The sequence below is a fragment of the Postia placenta genome (assembly GCF_002117355.1).
Source record: "Postia placenta MAD-698-R-SB12 unplaced genomic scaffold POSPLAscaffold_4, whole genome shotgun sequence".
NCBI lineage: Eukaryota > Fungi > Basidiomycota > Agaricomycetes > Polyporales > Adustoporiaceae > Rhodonia > Rhodonia placenta.
The window spans coordinates 1,529,635-1,548,074 of record NW_020169835.1 but is presented as its reverse complement, the minus strand read 5'-3'; the positions used below and the strand labels follow the sequence as shown (position 1 = coordinate 1,548,074).

At 52.8% G+C, this 18,440-nt stretch overlaps 8 protein-coding genes across 8 annotated transcripts; 4 read left to right on the top strand and 4 right to left on the bottom strand.

The window, feature by feature from the left end:
- Window positions 1–66: 66 nt before the first annotated feature.
- POSPLADRAFT_1045371 (hypothetical protein) lies at window positions 67–1,394 on the top strand (the record flags this gene model as incomplete). Its single annotated transcript, XM_024478737.1, has 7 exons — window positions 67–123; window positions 185–208; window positions 299–346; window positions 398–626; window positions 731–787; window positions 849–1,313; window positions 1,372–1,394. The coding sequence occupies 7 exons, from the start codon at window positions 67–69 to the stop codon at window positions 1,392–1,394; spliced, it is 903 nt and encodes a 300-aa protein (XP_024341078.1).
- Window positions 1,395–1,723: 329 nt separating this feature from the next.
- On the bottom strand, window positions 1,724–2,569 carry POSPLADRAFT_1168487 (hypothetical protein). The gene is made up of 5 exons (XM_024488013.1): window positions 2,506–2,569; window positions 2,433–2,449; window positions 2,228–2,376; window positions 2,040–2,169; window positions 1,724–1,986 (listed from the first exon to the last, which is right to left on the bottom strand). Exons 1-5 carry the CDS (start codon window positions 2,506–2,508, stop codon window positions 1,863–1,865), a joined length of 423 nt encoding a protein of 140 aa, XP_024341077.1. The 5' UTR covers window positions 2,509–2,569; the 3' UTR covers window positions 1,724–1,862.
- Window positions 2,570–3,275: 706 nt separating this feature from the next.
- POSPLADRAFT_1054898 (hypothetical protein) lies at window positions 3,276–4,557 on the top strand (the record flags this gene model as incomplete). Its single annotated transcript, XM_024480571.1, has 10 exons — window positions 3,276–3,305; window positions 3,386–3,403; window positions 3,457–3,573; window positions 3,625–3,857; window positions 3,912–3,974; window positions 4,030–4,071; window positions 4,118–4,134; window positions 4,203–4,292; window positions 4,369–4,476; window positions 4,538–4,557. The coding sequence occupies 10 exons, from the start codon at window positions 3,276–3,278 to the stop codon at window positions 4,555–4,557; spliced, it is 738 nt and encodes a 245-aa protein (XP_024341076.1).
- Window positions 4,558–5,109: 552 nt separating this feature from the next.
- On the bottom strand, window positions 5,110–5,907 carry POSPLADRAFT_1137080 (hypothetical protein; the record flags this gene model as incomplete). The annotated part of the gene is made up of 5 exons (XM_024484754.1): window positions 5,110–5,201; window positions 5,340–5,417; window positions 5,469–5,570; window positions 5,650–5,782; window positions 5,845–5,907. The coding sequence occupies 5 exons, from the start codon at window positions 5,905–5,907 to the stop codon at window positions 5,110–5,112; spliced, it is 468 nt and encodes a 155-aa protein (XP_024341075.1).
- Window positions 5,908–6,486: 579 nt separating this feature from the next.
- Window positions 6,487–9,568, bottom strand: POSPLADRAFT_1136874 (hypothetical protein; the record flags this gene model as incomplete). The annotated part of the gene is made up of 8 exons (XM_024484738.1): window positions 6,487–6,579; window positions 6,608–6,649; window positions 6,881–7,015; window positions 7,299–7,813; window positions 7,879–7,900; window positions 8,703–8,825; window positions 8,894–9,366; window positions 9,520–9,568. The coding sequence occupies 8 exons, from the start codon at window positions 9,566–9,568 to the stop codon at window positions 6,487–6,489; spliced, it is 1,452 nt and encodes a 483-aa protein (XP_024341074.1).
- Window positions 9,569–10,195: 627 nt separating this feature from the next.
- POSPLADRAFT_1065533 (hypothetical protein) lies at window positions 10,196–10,813 on the top strand. Its single transcript, XM_024481961.1, has 4 exons — window positions 10,196–10,365; window positions 10,458–10,486; window positions 10,543–10,654; window positions 10,711–10,813. The coding sequence occupies exons 1-4, from the start codon at window positions 10,267–10,269 to the stop codon at window positions 10,756–10,758; spliced, it is 288 nt and encodes a 95-aa protein (XP_024341073.1). The 5' UTR covers window positions 10,196–10,266; the 3' UTR covers window positions 10,759–10,813.
- Window positions 10,814–12,255: 1,442 nt separating this feature from the next.
- On the bottom strand, window positions 12,256–12,863 carry POSPLADRAFT_1032679 (hypothetical protein; the record flags this gene model as incomplete). The annotated part of the gene is made up of 3 exons (XM_024476878.1): window positions 12,256–12,441; window positions 12,616–12,687; window positions 12,720–12,863. 3 exons carry the CDS (start codon window positions 12,861–12,863, stop codon window positions 12,256–12,258), a joined length of 402 nt encoding a protein of 133 aa, XP_024341072.1.
- A 256-nt stretch (window positions 12,864–13,119) lies between these two features.
- On the top strand, window positions 13,120–17,875 carry POSPLADRAFT_1045365 (hypothetical protein; the record flags this gene model as incomplete). Its single annotated transcript, XM_024478736.1, has 12 exons — window positions 13,120–13,332; window positions 13,385–13,540; window positions 13,645–13,674; window positions 13,720–13,832; window positions 16,536–16,662; window positions 16,726–16,881; window positions 16,939–17,017; window positions 17,072–17,214; window positions 17,261–17,265; window positions 17,369–17,402; window positions 17,460–17,500; window positions 17,563–17,875. The coding sequence occupies 12 exons, from the start codon at window positions 13,120–13,122 to the stop codon at window positions 17,873–17,875; spliced, it is 1,410 nt and encodes a 469-aa protein (XP_024341071.1).
- Window positions 17,876–18,440: the final 565 nt, after the last annotated feature.

The following is an 18,440-nucleotide window of genomic DNA, read 5'->3' as shown; positions in this document are numbered from 1 at the left end:
CGCCCGCAGTTGCCCACCACGTCGCTCGTACAGCCCGTTGAGCTAGTTGAGATACTTCCCAACATCATGGAAGTATCAGAGGAGATTGAGTACGAGGGGTTGGACCCCAATGCAGGCCTTTATGTGAGTCGCTAGCGATGTGTCTGGATGGTGAAATATATGCTGACGGCTTGCGTGGCCCCAGGTGAACATGATGGCCGGTGCGCTGGTGAGTGCCTGCACATTTTCGGGACAGGGAGCGGTCACTGCAGCTTGCATCGCTCAAGGCCAGTCGGGGTGTTAACGATGGGCTCTGCAGGCTGGCATCACAGAACACGCAGTAATGTTCCCGGTAGACAGCATAAAAGTCCGTCTCTTCGTCTTTTTCTCCCGTTTTCTCGATGCTGACGCCCGACAGACTCGAATGCAGGTGTTCGCGACGTCGCCATCGGCGGTGTACACCGGCATCGGGAACGCCTTCACACGGATATCGTCGACGGAGGGCATGCGGGCGCTATGGCGCGGTGTCTCGTCGGTGATCATGGGCGCAGGCCCAGCGCACGCGGTGCACTTTGGGGCGTACGAGGCGGTGAAGGAGCTGGCGGGCGGAAACGAGCAGGGGAACCGGAATCAATGGCTGGCGACATGTGCGTCCTAGACAACCTCGCATTCCCCACCGATTGGCTGATCTAGACAAATCCTGCCGCTTGCCCCTGCGGACGCGTTGCATTGTATTCGTGACACTTTCCAGCACTTGCAGGGGCGTCCGCGACAATCGCGAGCGATGCCCTGATGAACCCCTTTGACGGTGAGATTCCTGTTTGCTCCCATGCGCGACCGCCCGCCGACGCCCCTGCTTACGCTCACAGTGATCAAGCAACGAATGCAGGTGCACCAATCTGAATTCCGCTCCGCCATCACCTGTGCGCGCACGGTCTACCACACGGAAGGCCTCTCCGCGTTCTACGTCTCGTATCCGACGACGCTCACGATGACGGTCCCCTTCACCGCCGTGCAGTTCACGGCGTACGAGCAGCTGAAGACGCTGCTCAACCCCTCCGGTGTGTACTCGCCTGCGACGCACATCATCTCGGGTGGCCTGGCGGGCGGAGTCGCGGGCGCGGTGACAACACCACTCGACGTCGCGAAGACGCTCCTGCAGACGCGCGGGACGTCGCAGGACATGGAGATCAGGCACTCGCGGGGGATGATGGACGCGTTCAGAATCATCTGGGCGCGGGACGGGTGGAAGGGCTTTACGCGTGGCCTCGCGCCTCGCGTGCTGACGTTTATGCCGAGCAATGCGCTATGCTGGTTGTCATATGAGTTCTTCAGTGAGTTTGCAGCAGTGTGTTGTTCTTTTGCTTGTCGAATTCTGACGGGCTCCTGCAGAGGCTGCGATACGAGACGGTTGACCTTTACCTCTACTATTCTATTAATGATTGCTATCTGCTATGTCATTCGCGTCGTTCCCCAGTCGCATGAGACCTTCTGCAGGCAGTCGCTTGATCATCTAAAGCTGGCAGCCGTTTGCTTAAGAGAGGAAGACATCCTGCTGAGGTGATAGCTGTAGCCAGCCTATTATGCGGTATTATTCCGGGGTGCATGAGCTGCCTTCAGGTCAATCCTGAAGCATAGGATGCGCCGACTCTGACCGGCTTCCCAACATATTTAGCAAATGACTCACCGTGGTCCACAACATTTGGTGAAAGCTTTCTGCATAAGTTGAAGCGCACAAGCAATTGTCGACACTAAATCAACACGAATCTTCACTCCAGTGACAAGTAAAATACACTAGGGGATGCAATTAGGGAGCACAATACGACACATAACGAGTACAGAAATACAATCCTGACGTGACAGAGAAAGCGGGTCCGAACAATCTACACCTCCTGTGAGGCGCCCTCCTTCTTGCCCTTGTTGGATTTCGACGGCAGGAGTTCGGGAAGGATGAAGGGTACGACACCACCTTGGCTGATGACGACATCGCCGAGCAACTTGTTAAGCCTGTAATCAATTATGAGACTTGACGAATATCTCCTGCAGCGACCTGTACTCACTCCTCATCGTTACGAATGGCAAGTTGCAGGTGACGGGGAACAATACGCTGCTTCTTGTTATCCCGAGCAGCGTTACCCGCAAGTTCGAGGATCTCAGCAGCAAGGTATTCAAGAACAGCAGCGAGATAAACTATATCACAAAACAATCAGTGGGAATGGCTATGCGTTATGATTGTGGCCAGACGCACCAGGAGCACCTGCTCCCACACGCTGTGCGTAGTTGCCCTTCTTCAAGAGACGGTGGACACGACCGACCGGGAACTGGAGACCAGCCTTTGCCGAACGCGACTGCGACTTGCCCGGTTCACCTCCAGCCTTACCAGAGGAAGACTTGCCACTGGATAGACAGAGATAAGCTCTCATGACCTCCAAAACTGGTTATTAGGCGCGTACGCTTTACCCTTGCCAGACTGGAGTTTGATTTTCAATGATTGTTTCAAACAAAAACTTTGCATAGTTGACGTACCATTTTCAAAAGCTGTAGATGTTACAAGACAAAAAGGACGAGGTGTAGTGGTGGGGGAGGCAAAAGGGCTCGTTAGAGAACATGAAGACGTCCATGGCTTATATACCGCGCCGCAGGATTAAAACTCCGCAGAGCAGTAAACAAGTCGCGCCCACACGTGACGCACGCGTCTCGATCATTGAACGCGTCGGGCGCTCACGCCACTTTCGTGTCGTGAACTATCATTCCCGCTTTTACTTTCCACGATTGAGCCTTGCAGTCGAAGGTGTCTCACCCTGTATCAAATGTTACAGGCACGCAAGGTGACGGTCAACTTTATGAAATTGCGTCCTGTCGGCAGGTGCGCCCGAGTGCACTCTGAATGACCGGGCCACATCCTTATGGGCACACAAGAGTAACTGCTCGATTGTTAACCTCCTACAGCTCTTCTTTTTTCAAGATTACTATAAGCCGTTTGCGAGCTCCTTTCCAAATGAATTCTGGTCATGGTATCTAATCTGCCAAATGCGTGCGCGAAACACGAGGACGGGGAACTCGCACGAGAGAAGCCATTCTAGTCCACACTCCACGAGGCTCTGGGATGGCTGAACACTATTCATTTCCTCCAAGACTCTTTCCACGCAAACTCTGCCTTGCCGCTGCGGACATTTGCCCTACTCATCCACTGCACTTTACTATTCACAACCCACAGGGTGCCACAACCGTGACGATCGCGCCTTCATCGTCGTTCTCTCCGCTGTTATTACGATTTATCTCTTCAAGGTACCTTCATGAGTCCAATTACGCCTACAAGTGAACAGGTAGCGTACTGTCGTCCTCCAAACTCCACTCTGATTCTCGTGTGCTTCCTGTAAATTGACATCGCTCTCTCTAACACCAGGCGCCTACGATCTATGTCGTACGTTGCTATTCGACATTGTCCTGAGACGTAGCGTGCTGAATATATCGAAGATCGTCGTGTATACGGTGGTGATCTTCGCGCTATGGGTCATCCCAGGAGCCCGTGTTCTCATCAACCCATTGAAACTATTCACCATCGGGTGGCACGAATTCTGCCACATCGTCGCCGTACGTCTCGCTAGAAATCCCTCTTTCTCTCGCCTGATGCTGTGCTCTCAGGCTGTGATGACCGGTGGCAGTGTAGTCAAAGTGACGATCGATCCCGACCTCGGAGGCGCAACATACGTAGAGGGTGGCAATGCTCTCGCCATCCTTTCTGCGGGATACATCGGCTCCACATTATTCGGCGGGGTATTCGTCCTCGCCGGATTTGATATCCTCATGGCCAAGATCGTGAGCTTCGTGCTAGGCCTCGGGCTCGTTGCGCCTCTTGCTCTCGTGCGCAACAAGCTGTACGTTTCTGTTCGGAAGTATTGAATACATCTTGCTGATGATGTGGCTCGTAGAATAATATTGCTGACCGTCATCTACGAAGGCATTCTTGTTGGGTTCTGGTTCATTGACCATGGGTTCGTGCAGGGCCCATCCTCTAGGAGACTGTTGCTGAGTAGAGCCATTGTTCAGACAAGCTCTTCGATGGTATTGCCTGTTCGTGGGCGTAATGAAGTGTGTATCCACCATTGTCCGTATGATGTTTGCTCATCGCCTACAGCGTATTTTACGTCGTCTGTACGTCTTGTTTCAAGTCGACGCCACTTGGAAGACGACTCCGATGAAAGACTAACTTGACCCTGCAGGGGACATCGCGGACGACAAGTACTTCCGCAAGACGAATGACTCCGATGCCACCCAATTTGCGAGACTATTTCCCCAAGTCCAAGCGCACGGTGAGTCCCGACTCAAGCTTTATCACGTCTTAGCTTAACGCCGACAAAGCTGATCCGTCACGTATCGCATACGCAGTCTGGGCAGCCTTGTGGATCATCTTCGAAGTCGGCGTCCTGATCGGCTTCGTGCTACTTGGCATTGTGGCTTTTAAGCGCACGAACGCGCAAATGTTCGCTGAAGCAGGTACTTGGGTGGCTAGGCTTATTCAAATGTTCAAATGCTGACATGTTCTGATCAAATGTAGGTCAATTTCTTCCAACATGAGGTTGGGCCGGGGCTCACAAGATGCACTCACGGACATTCCGAATTTGATCTGCTAAACGAAGGCCTGTACACTACGTAGCTCTGTTGTCGAAAGATCTGCAGTGTACCACTATTCTCGATGCATGATGTGCTCCACTTTCTGGGATCTGTAATAATTATTGAGGGTTAGACACGCCGCACAATCTCCTATGACAGCCCTCTTGCAGATGAAATAGAAGACGCGGAAGGCCAGGAACGGTACACGAGGGGAACCCACAGTCGTCAATTGGTAATGGAGATCATGGCGTACATCATTAGCATGCACGCCCCTATGCGTATTTCCGTGTTACTAACATATATACCCTGCTATTCAACGCGAGCGATCCAGTGGCAAGTTCAATCACGCCGAAACGGGAGGGACAATGAGGTCGAGCTGTCAACACCGGTCGGCCACAGTACCGGGGAGGTGGCAGCGTGGAATATCATGCAGGATGAGGTGTACTGAGTGATGGCGGGTCGTAGGGGATAAGACGTTACGGAGAAGAGGCGACGTTAGATAGAGAAGGGACGCAATCATTTACGCGTAGCTCGCCGTATAAGTGATGCAAGGAGGATGGTGCCCAGAGCCGCCGCGCCTCCAGCAATTGCCATGCCGATGTAGCCCTCTGATAAGTGGGAAGAAGCCAACCGTGCCACAAAAAGACACGAGCAATGTCGGAAGTCAAGTTTCCGGGAGGTCAAGATGCGTCAGTAAAGTGCAAGGATAATATTAAGGCGGGGAGCAGAAGACAGTAGTGACGCACCTTTTGTGATTCTCTGGTCTATAAGCGAAGCAAGGCTTTGTGCTTGCAGGTTCGTGGGTTCCTTCTCCATGAGTAATGCTACATATGGTCATGAAGTTGGAACACAATCTAGGTAGAGAGGCGGCGCACAGTTAAATCTCTTCGCTTCGTCGTAATTCCCCATCTTGTAATGGCCTAAGGACAGGTAGTACAGGCATTCGCGACGGCGTGATGGCTCAGCCCGGTAGAGTTCTGACAGTGACGGACCATCGAGCAAACACGAGAGATTGTGTTCAATGATAATAACATACTGCATGGACTGCCGACACACCTTGCAGGAGCCGCACGCCCTCCGCCTGGTGCTCCCGCATAGGGCTCTTGACCAGTCCCCAAGCATAGTTGAACTTTGTTTGCGTCGTTACATGCGATTGAGAAAGCTCTTTCTGGTACTGGAGGCGCAGAACCTGCGAGTAAGAATTGTGAGTGAGATTCGGGCTCCGCCTCACGAAGACACCGAAGCCCGCACCTCGAGCTCGTCGTAAGATAGCGAAACTTCAGCATCCGCGGCGTAGGGCAGTTCTGTGGGCATTGCTCCCCCGTCTACCGTGAGGGTGAGGACGATATGTCGTGGTTAAAGACAGAGTTGGTCTGCAGCCAAGCGCGGCGATCCCGAAAGGTCACGCACGTGGTTTGCGTCACTCGCTGCAGGATCGACTCGGGATGCTCAAAATGGCTTGCGCTTCGATCTTGCGAAGCTGTGCACTGACCACGAAATACACACAGAATCTACTAATAGGTTGATATAACGCAAGTCCCAGGCGTCTCAAAGTTAATCCTGTGCTATTCAACGTAAGTACGGGACATTTTTCTTGGCACACGAGAGCGGCACTTCGCATCGTGTCTGTAGTGGCGCGTCCATCAAAGAATGACTGATATTGAGAAATCATTATAGTTGAATTGCACAGACTTTATTCAGTAGCCGTCCTAGACAGCACTGGCCAATGAAAAATAGAAAGGCAACATGTGTAGCTAGCCGGCGGTCTCATGTCACATAGCGGAAGAACTGTCTTCAACAATTTGATAGCTATTGCGGCCACAGCTTTGACTCTCAAGTACTCTCTGCGTCGAACGTATACCCGCAGCCGCATTCACAGCATCAGGACAGAACTCAGACGGTATTCGCATTCTCGAGGAAACCAATCATGGTGCTTTCGTAATAATCGCTCCTGTGTGTGATGGTGCGGATGTTGCGACAATTGACCTGTGGTGGCCGGCGACATATTACACACTAAATATAGCAGGTTGTAAACGCCGAAGCTGAGAAGACTTTCCTACCACCGGCACAGTCTAGCACACAATGACGCCTCCATGCTAGGAGTGTGCCAGATTCGAGACTGTAAATGTCCATCTCGAACGACCTTCGTGAATTGGCCGCCGTCTTCTGCGCGGATTTGCTCAATTGCTCAATATGTGCAGGCTCCAGGTGAGAAACGTAGTTCATGTAATTCAACCTATTTTTGAACATGGGGACCATAATGCGATCAGATGCTGGAGGCAGGCACCTGAACCTCAGCTCGGAAGTAATTCCCAGACATCTGATAGATCTGAACGATCCACAAATCGTCTAGGGTCAGATGGTCCTCACCGAATCTGTAGTAGTCAGGAGCATTAGGGTCCGGTGTTTCCTTTTCACATTCCTGTCGATACGTCCGTCAGCTAGAAGTTTGGGCAGATAGGAATATAGGTACCTTGATGAACTCACGAAAACTTTCGGCAACCCTTCTGATTAACGTAGAGACATTCATGGTCGCTGGGGCGTTGGCACGATCAGACCGGCAATCATCTAGACCGTCAATCCATACGCTGTCTTTCAGACAGATGTGGCTGCTGAATGCTTCCGACGTCTTTGGATAGGGTGGCCACTTCACCAAAGTCATCAATGAGGAAGCACTAGATGGTCGACTGCAAGCAATGACATACCGAGACGGTGAAAACGATTGATGCGTAGCTTCTGGTACGGCCGTGCATCTCGGCCAGGTCATTGCCGCCAAAGAGGACGGGTGCAATTTCCTCCCAGTAGCTCTCGTGTAGGAGATCCGCGAGGCATGCACCATGAGTACGAAGGTCGGTTCGGTACAATGGGATTCGCTGACCAGCCGGGTGTGAGAGACCGTCGCCTGGCTCGGCACTGAGTGACGTTGAATTCTTCTTATACCACGGATAAGTATCCTTGTTTATCTGCAAAACAGTTTCCATCCTAGGGCTTGTGAGATATGGCAGCGAAGATAGTCCCGGGAGGGGTCCTTTCAGTCCCTGTTTGAACGGACTGATTGAAGCGAGTCTCAAGCTTGAGGGCCCTTTGATGATAAGGTTGCGAAGTTCCACGGGCAGAGTCCGGTCATCTTGAGCCATGGGCAACGTCGAAGCGTGGCCCTCGTTCGCCACAGTAGACCCAATATCAGCGGTGAGAAGACTGGGTGCACGAACATGCAAAGCTAGCAGGTAGCGGTGTATATATATTCTGACACGAGACCCAGGGAAAGGCATCCGTCCGACCCACCTGCATCATACAGTAGATAAAGCTACAAGTGCATGGCAATAAATGCAATGTGGTTGTTCGAAAAGCCCAGCAACGGGCGGTAAAAGCGCCCCTTGCCTTTGTGCTTCCGCAGAAAGCACAGTCCGTTCAATTGTGGTTGTCAACATGCCGAGCCACCCACCTACGTCAGAGCCCGTCTCAGCGCGGGGACCATGAGGCTCAACATGGATTGTTCGCATCGGGTCTTTGTGGCTGCCATGTACAACGCCACACAAATCATGCCTCTGAATAGATGTGGCACTACACCTGTGTAATACGATCATGTCGGAGGGGATTGGAGGGCTGAACAGCTTTTTTGCATTCTTTATGGCAGCAAATAACATTGATACATCTAGGCCACATTGTGATCAAGAGTACATCTTGAGATAGTGACTACAGGGAATCGCCCAAGGCACTGGGAAAAGTGAAATGGCTTGACTTACCTGAAAGGAGTGTAAGTGGCCCTTTAGCATGCCGCGTTTGATTTGAACGTCGCTCGGGATGAGGTTTGCATATTCGAATGTAGTTGCACACATGCAGACGTATGCATCTCGATATACTCGCACAACATTGAGATTGGGCATCCAAACGTCAGTAATGTGACAAGCAATCAATCTACGTCGTATTTGACCTCAAAATTCAATCCGTCATTGCATATCAGTGACCGAATATAAATCTGATCTGCGATTGGTCTGTCAGAATAAGCAATCCTCGGGGTTTCGAAAATTTCCGGCGCAATCCGCTCGCATATCTGAGAATATGAAGTCGCATGAGTGTCGTTCGGGGAAGCAGTGAGTTGCACACACCTCGATGAAATGGAGAGTCAACCCCATGACCCAGTCAAGAAGGTCGGCGATAGTTTGCGACCTTCCTTTGTTATGCACCCAGAACTCCCCTAGTTGTATAGGACTGTGGGGACGTTGCGGCCACTAATAGATGGGTGTATAGCACCACAGGAGTTAGGACAGTATTTTGCATAAACAAGCGAGGGACATACGCGAATGTTCACGACCACGGTACCTATATATCGAAAGAAGTCTGGAGCATAGTCCCGTACAGCTTTGTGCCCGTTGACGACATGTGGAGCAGTCGCCTCCCAGAAGTCCTCGTGTCTCGAGAGACGTATACCGGTTCCTGGCGGACAACCCTCAAGCTCGAAACCAATGCGCAAGTTCATGTCATCGGAAGGCAGGTCCATCTCGACCGACATCGGTGACGACTCCGATTGGTCTTCATATAATTCCTCATCGTCGTCAGTGAGCATGCCGTCTGCGAGATCAGGCTCGGACGAAGGGTCCACAGGCGATTGATATGCGGTCGAATCGATGGTGCCTGTCTGCGCCTCAGCCGTAGGAGGGTACCGCCGAAGAATTAGTTCGCGAGGGTCTATACAGGATGGCTGAGCGTCGTCCTTGTCAACGTTGGCGAACGTGCCGAAGAGCGATAATGGTGTAGGGTCGTACATCACCACTGGTATGAACAGTAAGAGAATGTAAGAGAAGAGGACGGATTTGCAGGGGCCAGGGATGAGTTGTGGCGCAGTTCAAGACGGTACATGTATTAGAAAACTTCTTTATGCGAGGTCCAAGCGTAACAGAGCCACCCGCAGACACAACCACTCACGGGATCGAGGTCGGAGGAAGAATAAAAACAACAAGGACAAGAAGGCCATTGTATCCATCTGCGGCACGAGGACCTGTGGCTGAGGCCGGGATTAGGGAACAAAGCATGCAATGACGTATCACAGCCAGCTGAGCCACTGTACACCGACCCTCACTCAATACGAGACGCAGCCTGAGTCGAAAGTAGTGACATTGATGACAATTTGGTGTGATTATGTCAGGATGATTCACTGTCGTAATTGACATAGAACAAATGGTCACCTCTTTCGGATAGTTCCGCTTGAGGTCGTCCAACGTTCATGGCGTCTATTTTCTAATATGTCGCACGGGATATCCAGCTGTCCGTCTGGTTGCTTACCTGACGCCGTATGGCCGACAGAGAAATGGGATATCGTACGAAGGGTGCAAATTCGCGAGAAAAAAAGTAGTCAACGCGCATCGAGTCGTACTCACCGTCGAAACAACAGGGCAGTCGGGTAATCGCGTATGCACGGTTGTGCCTTTGGTCCAGCATGATACAATCAGAAATTCACGACCAGTAGATTTCATAGTCAAGTGCATTGTAGCATGAATTCTAGGTGAAGTCATGGAGGTGAAGGTAACAAGATCTGCGGCTTTCATCAAGGAACGAAGTCGATGCCAAATACTCGCAAACACCGCCACCGCTCTTACGTCTGATCCACCACGGCCCATTGCGTTGCTTGGTCTGCCTTGCATGGTTTGACTTCCATCATCAGACGGTACCAGAATGGCTGTCGCCGCTACCGATAGCACTCGGGCTCCCCAAACGCCCCTGCCGGACCCTCAGGACAATGTTAAGCCGGATAACTACGTTGATAAATTCAAGGTACGAGCCTTCGCGTGGCGGCCTTACGGTTGACCGCTCTTGGGGACCTGACTGGGCTTTCCGCATAACCCGCTTGCCGCATTGCGCTTCAGGGTCGTAATGTCACATCCAAATTCATTGAGTGAGTGAACATCGCCCACCCGCTACCGCCCGTTCTTACATATCGTCCGAGAGCAGTCCTTGTGAGGGTGCGGCGAAGGCTTCTATGGATTGCTTGAACCGCAACGACTATGACAGAGATCAATGCCTCGACTTTTTTCAAGCATATCGCGATTGCAAAAGGTCATGGGTATGTTTCTTCGTTGTGCCTCGGCGTGGTTAATTCAGTAATCCGTTTTGTCGAAGATTGAGCAGAGAAAAGCGGATAGGCGTGCAGGGCGACCGTCGGCGTGAAGTGTTGTTTGCTGCATATAGTCACTACGAATATACGAGCATCGCCTTCCAGAATGCCTGGGTTTCCGCCTCCTTCAAAGCAAACACTATGGTACCCAAATGCTGATAGACTACGCTGTTTCGCCTGTTATGGCGCTCAGGTGAGTTAGCTGGGCTCAGGTCTTTGTGGGTCCTCGGGGTCGCGTACAGCTGATGCGCACTGCGGCAATTAGTCAGAACTGTATCCGATATTACTTCTCTGCATGCAAGTTCAGGTGTAGGCGGCATAGACGGCATCTCCTGCTCATGTTCGCGTGAGGCACCTCAACGTCGATCGTCAACACTACTGGTCCCGTAGATTTTGTCCAAATACGAGCGCCCGCCTTGGCATATCTGGTCCCCACAACCGCATGCGCACGCCACTTTGAAAAGATCATAAAATGGGATGCCGTTGTCAGGCACCCGATTGTCCCTGCAGCCCTGCGGGGTCACTGACCATGCCAGAAGGCATGACTCCGCATCCACTGATATTGAACACCATGATCTGGTGCTCGTTGCGTGGATACAAGCTTACTTTGCAGGCTATACACTTCTACCAAGAACAGAGCAGATGGCGTGGCCACAGGAGACGTCAACGACCGCATTGGATCTGTGTGGTTTCTTTTGCATTCCTCCGTGTGTATCTTCCTTGCGATCCGCAAGCCTTTCGTACTCTTCTGTCGCCTCGGTAACGTGGCGCTCGCTCCATTGTTGTCACACGTGGAAGCTACCGTGTCCATTGACGGCGGCGTAGGATCGCCCAATGCCAGCCATACCAGGACCGAAATGGCCACAGCGTCTGATATCGTTGCTACGCAGTGTTGGTCACCCCAGTCGTGTGAACGACTGGGGCGATTGACCTTCGACTGGATGACAGTCGAAAGCAATCTCGGCTTCTCCACGGCTTGCGCAGATGGCTCTGCTCACAGGATCGGCATGTGTTCTCGTATGGCAATACCTGCTAGTGCCAAGATCTGTTGTGTTCGCTATTATTTCGCTGCGACTCCCTGTGGCCATTCACGTCACTTCTAGCGCCTGATGTGGCTGAAGGCTCGCCAGCGCAGGAATAGTTGCCGTCGTTTGTAGTTGTTTCGACTGGAGTCGTGTGACTAACCATAATATCGCTGTTGATAATGCATACTGAGCATTGGCCGTTGACAGCTTTCACAATTTTATGATCAATCTTATTTTTGACATAGTTGCGCTCTGAGCGGGTCATTGGGATATAAATAAATTGACAGGTGAGCACAGCACCGGTTTTACAGAGAGTCAAATTCCAATCGATCGTGTATTGACATTGTTTCAGGGAGCCTGGGGGCAGCTCACCAGCCGGTTTACGACCGTACTTCAACGGATGCTCATGTGTTTGGATCGTTCTAGTGCGTCCTCGATGCAACTCTATCAACTATTAAGTTTGCTCAGTCCAGGGGTCGGTCGCCGTCTGGGTGGTCGCGGCGTTGCGCTTTATTTCCTAAACGTTCAGGCTGAAGATTTATCGATTGTGCGGGGTTGACCATCAGAATGGATATCGAGCAGAGATCTTACTACAATTGAAGGGATCCGCCGCTCTGGGCCCAGGCCAGTATTCGCAATGCGCATTGAATCGTCTGAACCACTGTCATGTGTCTGTTTATCTACAGCACTGATCCGTCGTCGGCCATATGGCTGCAAAGTTGACAAGAAAGACTTCTCTGACTACAAGGAAACTCTGGGTGAGATTTGGACTAGCAGATCTGGACAGCGCGAACGCCAGAGATTTAAAACTCCGGGGAGCTTCTCACTAGCCAATCAGGCCTTCCAAAAGCGGTAAGGGGAATAGTCGGCCTCACTGAAACTTACACGCTCGTTGACATCTCGACCTGCGGGACCGAGGAATTCAGAGACGCTGTCGAGGGTAGTTTTCACTTTTCCCTTCCCACATCCCATTCGTCACGATGTCTCACATTCTCATCTTGCAATTCAGGAAAACGCATTGGGCAATGGTTGACAAGCCATGTGCACATGAGAACGCCGGATGCCTCCAAACCATCAAATCCCAGGTGCCGTACGGCACTCCCGTCCCTGATCTGGGTATCGGGGCGGACCATGAGACGCCATGCTAGCATACCATGTACCTATCAGGAAATTGACCTCCGGGTCCCGTTCGTGCCAACCAGCCAATTATAGGAGTATTCCGGGGGCACTCTTGTGCCGTGTTCGTGGGCAAGGAAGTACTAGCATCGCTCGCTCATATAATGAAGGCTGGCTTCGTGCGCCATGCGGCTCTTGGCTAGGCCATCCATATAATACTCCACACGACGACTGCTTAATTTTCAGTGCAACTCACGGTCCGGACACCCCACCATGACACTCACCCTAATCACCGCAAGTCTGGCCACCGTCGCGGTGGAGAGTATGCTCTATGGTGTCTTCCTCGTACTGGCTGCGAGCTCGATGTACTTGCACTTGGGCCGTATCGCGTCGCAGCAGTCAAACTCGTTTGGGTCGGTCTCGGTTTTGGCGTACTTCACTCCGGTCATCTTGGGGTCATTATGCGTTATCCTGACCGTAACGGGTGTGCGTGTCTTGATCTTCTGAACTGTTTCCGTATCATGACCGTTCCTTGTAGCACTGGATACTGACAGTGACTCGTCTGTTTGACGCGTTCGTCAATTTCCTGGATGGCCAGGAACCTCTACTATACTATTCCGACCTCTCTCTCACGACTGAGGTGGTGAAGACGGCCTTCCTTATTGCCACATTGATCATCTCGGACATTTTGTTTGTGAGTATGTCGTCATCAAATTCAGCGCACCAATGTCTCACCTTGGGCCGTGAAGATCTACCGGCTATGGACGGTCTGGGGTCACAACTACTACATCATCATAGTCCCCTGTTGCACCGTTCTTGGGCTCTGCGGTATGTCGGCCAGAACTAGTGTGCGGGACATTTTCTCTGACGCAGGAATTATTTTCAGTGGCGGGACCTGGTGTCGTATATGAGCTGACGCAGCTCGGCACGAGTACTGTGTTCGTTGCACGACTGTCTCGATGGATCTCAGCCGACTACGCGTTCACGTTTGTGTATGTCGCAGTCTTCTCTCCCGTGTGGTCGGACAGAATAAACTGATAAGAATGTTCGACTAGCACAAACGTCTATAGCTCAAGTGAGCCTGACCGATTGAACTAATTTGTGTGCGCACACTGACACGCTCCCTCGACGCAGCTGGTATTGCATGGCGAGTATGGCGCGTCCTTCAGCACACGGGCTCAGCGTACGGCGGTGGCAATCTCATGGTAGGCTTTTGGTAATCGCATGATGATAATCCGCCTGACCGCCCCCACTCACCTCTAGCACGTCCTTGCTACGATCGTGGAGAGTGCCGCGATCTACACGTCAGCCTGCTTGCTTCGTCTCCCGCACGACGAGGCTAACTCCGCGTTTGCAGATCCTACACCATTTTCTTCTTTGCGGCTTACCAGTCCGACAGCCTCATACAGTACCCCGCCATCGACACGCTGTGCCCCATCGCGGGCATCGCGTTCATGATGATCAACGTGCGCGTCGGGCTCGGCTGGGCGCAGCGCGCGCACCCGTCCATCACGTCCTCCGGCATCACGTCCCACCCTGGGGGGCGCACCGCGCAGCAGTCGTACGCGATGCGCCCCGTCGCGGTCGACATATCGCAGGTCGTGCACAAGGAGGACGACTTGGGCCAACCCGTCAAGCGCGCTTCGAGCGACTTCACCGGCCCCGTATGATGCAAGGCTGACCGCCTATCTCTGCACTGCGATCCGTTGCCGCGTACCCCCCACCCCGAGACTTGACCTAGACCACACATGGAACGGGATAGGTGGATCTGGCTGCCTCATACAGGTGCTCGGCGTGCCAGCTGTCGGACACGCGCACGCGCACATGTACGGTACTGTACATCATTCCGCGGCGTCGAGGCTATTCCGACTGCCGCGCGCCAAAAACAGTACCGATGTAACCGTGTCTTTGCACTCTGCATTGCTTCACGTCCGTTCCTTACTCGACCTACTCTACGGCCTATGTGGTAATCCGTCGTTCGTTTGCACATATTACTCTCCTTGTCTCATTGTGCTTGTTTTTCTGACGTCTTATCGTGCGTCGACTCGTGAGGGCCCCCGGGTAGGTCCTCAGCCGACCCTTCTGGCAAGTTATATTCCACGTCCGCTCCCAGTGCCTCTGCAAACATGGCTATTTACCGCAGCATGATTATACACAGTGTCTTCCCATGGTGACCACAGGTACGCAAGCTGCACTAGCATCCCGAGCGGAGGTCGTCTTTTTCAAGATCGTCGTATGTGTCCTCATTTTGACTGATTTTGACGCACCACACATCACTGATTCACAGTGTAACGGAACACAAATATGCAGACATATGTACAAACCACGAAGACGTGGAAGCATCAAGCTGTGTAGTGTCCGATGATCGCATCGTGATGATAGTCTCTATTTTCCAACAGTCGAAGATACCGCTTTTTTGTCGACTTCTGACGCCGCTCCAGAGGGTCTATTCGTTTTTTGGGTCGACCCTGTAGAGCGGCGTCTTCAGAAGTCATCAGGAATGCTGACTGCCGAAGGAAGTGTTGGCCACTTCTTCAACGAAGCGAGACCAAGGATCTGCGTCGATCTCTTTGCATAACGAATGAAGAACTGCTGCTTATGCAGACATGGGGCCAGGTTCTCGGAGTAGTGCTTGGATTGTCCGTTCAATCACGGCACGGTACTCGCGCTACGTGCACGACCACCGCAGACGCGCTCGACGTATTGGCGTAGCGGCTAGAGCGTTGCAACCTCACATAAGATCCGTGCGCGCGCAGGGGAGGCAATAACGCCTGACATGTTTCGAAAGCAACGTAAGTACGGGGGTCTCGAGTGTAAGCTCGCTAGGCAGCAGCACTAGACGCGGTATCAGTTGAAGAGGTTTCAGATTCCCACGACCGTTGGCTGCGCAAATGTTGCAACGTTGAATTTCAGAGAGGCCGCCGTGGTTTGGTAGACGCCATTTGTGCAAAACTGTTGCGTTGCTGTGCGATTGCCGGTAGAGGCCGAATATGGAACGCCGGCGAAAGGAACGGGCATCAATGTTGTTGGGGCCCCGTGAGAAGAGCCCGACGGAGCGTTTGGGTGCGTATTCTTCCCCTCCGGACATTGTGCGCGCTTGCTCAAAGTCCCTCGTAAATCCCTCCAACAGATGTTTCCGGTTGGTATTGATCTGAGCTTGGGGTTTCTGGCCATGCTGTACGGAATCCTCATATTCAGTTATATTGAGCCAAGGTACCGGACGCTGACAATATCTGTGTCCAGGTTGCAATCGGGCAGATGTATATTCCCGGATTCTGTTGCGGCCTCCTGGACCTAGGTCTGCATCGATCATTGCGCACGCGCTATGCAGACTTCTGCGAATTCCCAGCTTGACCAGACCGCCCGGGAGATCTCGCTTACCATCGGGCCCTGTCAAACTGTCAGGGTTACAAGATCAGCAGTTGTTTTGGCACGAATAGTCACGAACCCCATACGAGCTTGGCGCGTCCGCTGCCCCGTATTTATCGGTATACGTTTCCGAACACACTTTCTACCGATCCCTTGAAATACCCCCTCTCCTGCCTCTCTTCTTTGGAGGCTCCTTCACCCCCTCTGCGTGGTTGTTTGTTCACTTAGGCATCCATCATGAAGCAGGTCGATCTCATCAGTGCCAACATGGCCACCGTGCCCATCGAGAGTCTGCTCTACGGCATGTTCCTCTTGCTCAGCGGGATTTTCTTCTACTTGCACGAGGCACGGATCTCTGGCTCCCTTGGTGCTGGCTCCAGCAGACTGCGCGCCCATATGACGCCCGTATTCCTCGGCGCGGTCATCGTCTCCTGCACCACAACAGCGGTAGGTCCAAGTGCATGGTCGCAATAAGTCCCAATGTGTATTCATGTTGTGTGCGTTGTGCAGCACTGGATTCTCACTGTTACTCGCCTCTTTGATGCCTTCATCAATTACATGGGTGGAGCCGCACCCTTGCTCTTCTACGCAAACCTCTCACAGCCAAGTGAGGTGGTGAAGACGGCCGTCTTGATCGCGACGCTCATCACCTCCGATGTCCTGTTTGTAGGTTGATTCTAATCCTGCACTCCCAACACAGATGCTCAATCTACTAACTCAAAGGTGTATCGGCTTTGGATGGTCTGGGGCTACAACTACTACGTGATCATCATCCCTAGCATGGCTGTCTTGGGTCTCTGCGGTATGTCGTGCCTGTCCCGCGGTCTATCAACTGCACGCGCTGACAGCTGCATAGTGTCTGGTGTTGGCATCGTGTACACGCTTTCGCAGCTCAGCGCCGGCAACACTATCTTCGTATCAAAGGCTGCGCAGTGGATCGCTGCGGATTACTCCTTCACCTTTGCGTGCGTGTTGCTCTCGGTCTACGGCGATACGAGTGTATGTACTGATCAATCCTTGATATGAGCAGTACGAACATATACAGCTCCAGTGAGTACATGACATGAGAACATGTGCTATGATGCATCGCCTAACCTGCTTGTTCCTTCTGATCAGCATTGATTGCTTGGCGTGTTTGGCGCGCAAATCGCAGGTCCGGCAACACGTACGGCGGCGGAAACCTGATGGTGAGCGCCCGACTTCTCGCCCGAGGCCGGGAGTATGTCATTGACTTGAGTCCGTAGCGCGTCCTCGCTACGATTGTCGAGAGTGCGGCTATCTACACGTATGTGTCTCGTGCGTTCACGTCGCACTCCCCTGCTTACTCCTGTTTCCGCCGCAACACAGTGCTTGGGTCGTCGCGTTCTTCATCTCGTACGAGGTGACCTCGAACCTGCAGTACACCTTCGTGGACACGCTCTGCCAGGTCGCCGGCGTCGCATACATGATGATCAACGTGCGCGTCAGCCTCGGATGGGCGCAGACGGCGCACCAGTCGCAGGGCACGTCCTCTGCGGGCGGCATCGCATCGCGCCGCGGACCTGTGGACCATTCATACGTGATGCGGCCTGTCGCCGTCGACATCACGCGAGTGGTGCAGAAGGAGGATGACATGGGTCAGCCTGTGAAGCCGCGCGTTTCGAGCGACTACAACGTATGAGCTCGACCCCAGCGCGGAGGCGCTCTTGTTTATTATTATATCATCTGCGGCACTGTGGCTGGCCCGTCGTCCGGCGCGTGTACATGTGTACACTAAGCTCGTCACCCGCTGGCCGCGCGGGACCCGGGACGCGAGCGCGCAGAGGCGCTCGGTTCAGCGGGCACACACGGGGTTGCAGGTCTGTTTGCGCTTTATCCATTCTTTTTCGCTTTCGCTGTGTTGGAGGCCTCCATGATCGCGTGCAAAGTATTGTATGTACATAGCCTCGCTGCTACGGCGGCAGCGCCTTCGGTTGATTGGCTATCGTGATTTGTTTGGCAGGACCGCGTGTGTTTTCCTGTGCGTTCTCATTGTCACTTGGAGATACCCCCTATGGGACGGCGGGAGACGCAATCAAGGCGCGCGTTTGCGGGCGCTGACGAGATCTGCGTGATCCGGCTCGTCAGACGGGGGAAGAGCGCCAATACCATAAAAGATGGATCTGATGAGGTGCGCCGTCCCCTGAATCTTCTCACCGATCGCTACAGCAGGATCATCATCAGCGTCTCTGTCCTGCTTCTGAGCC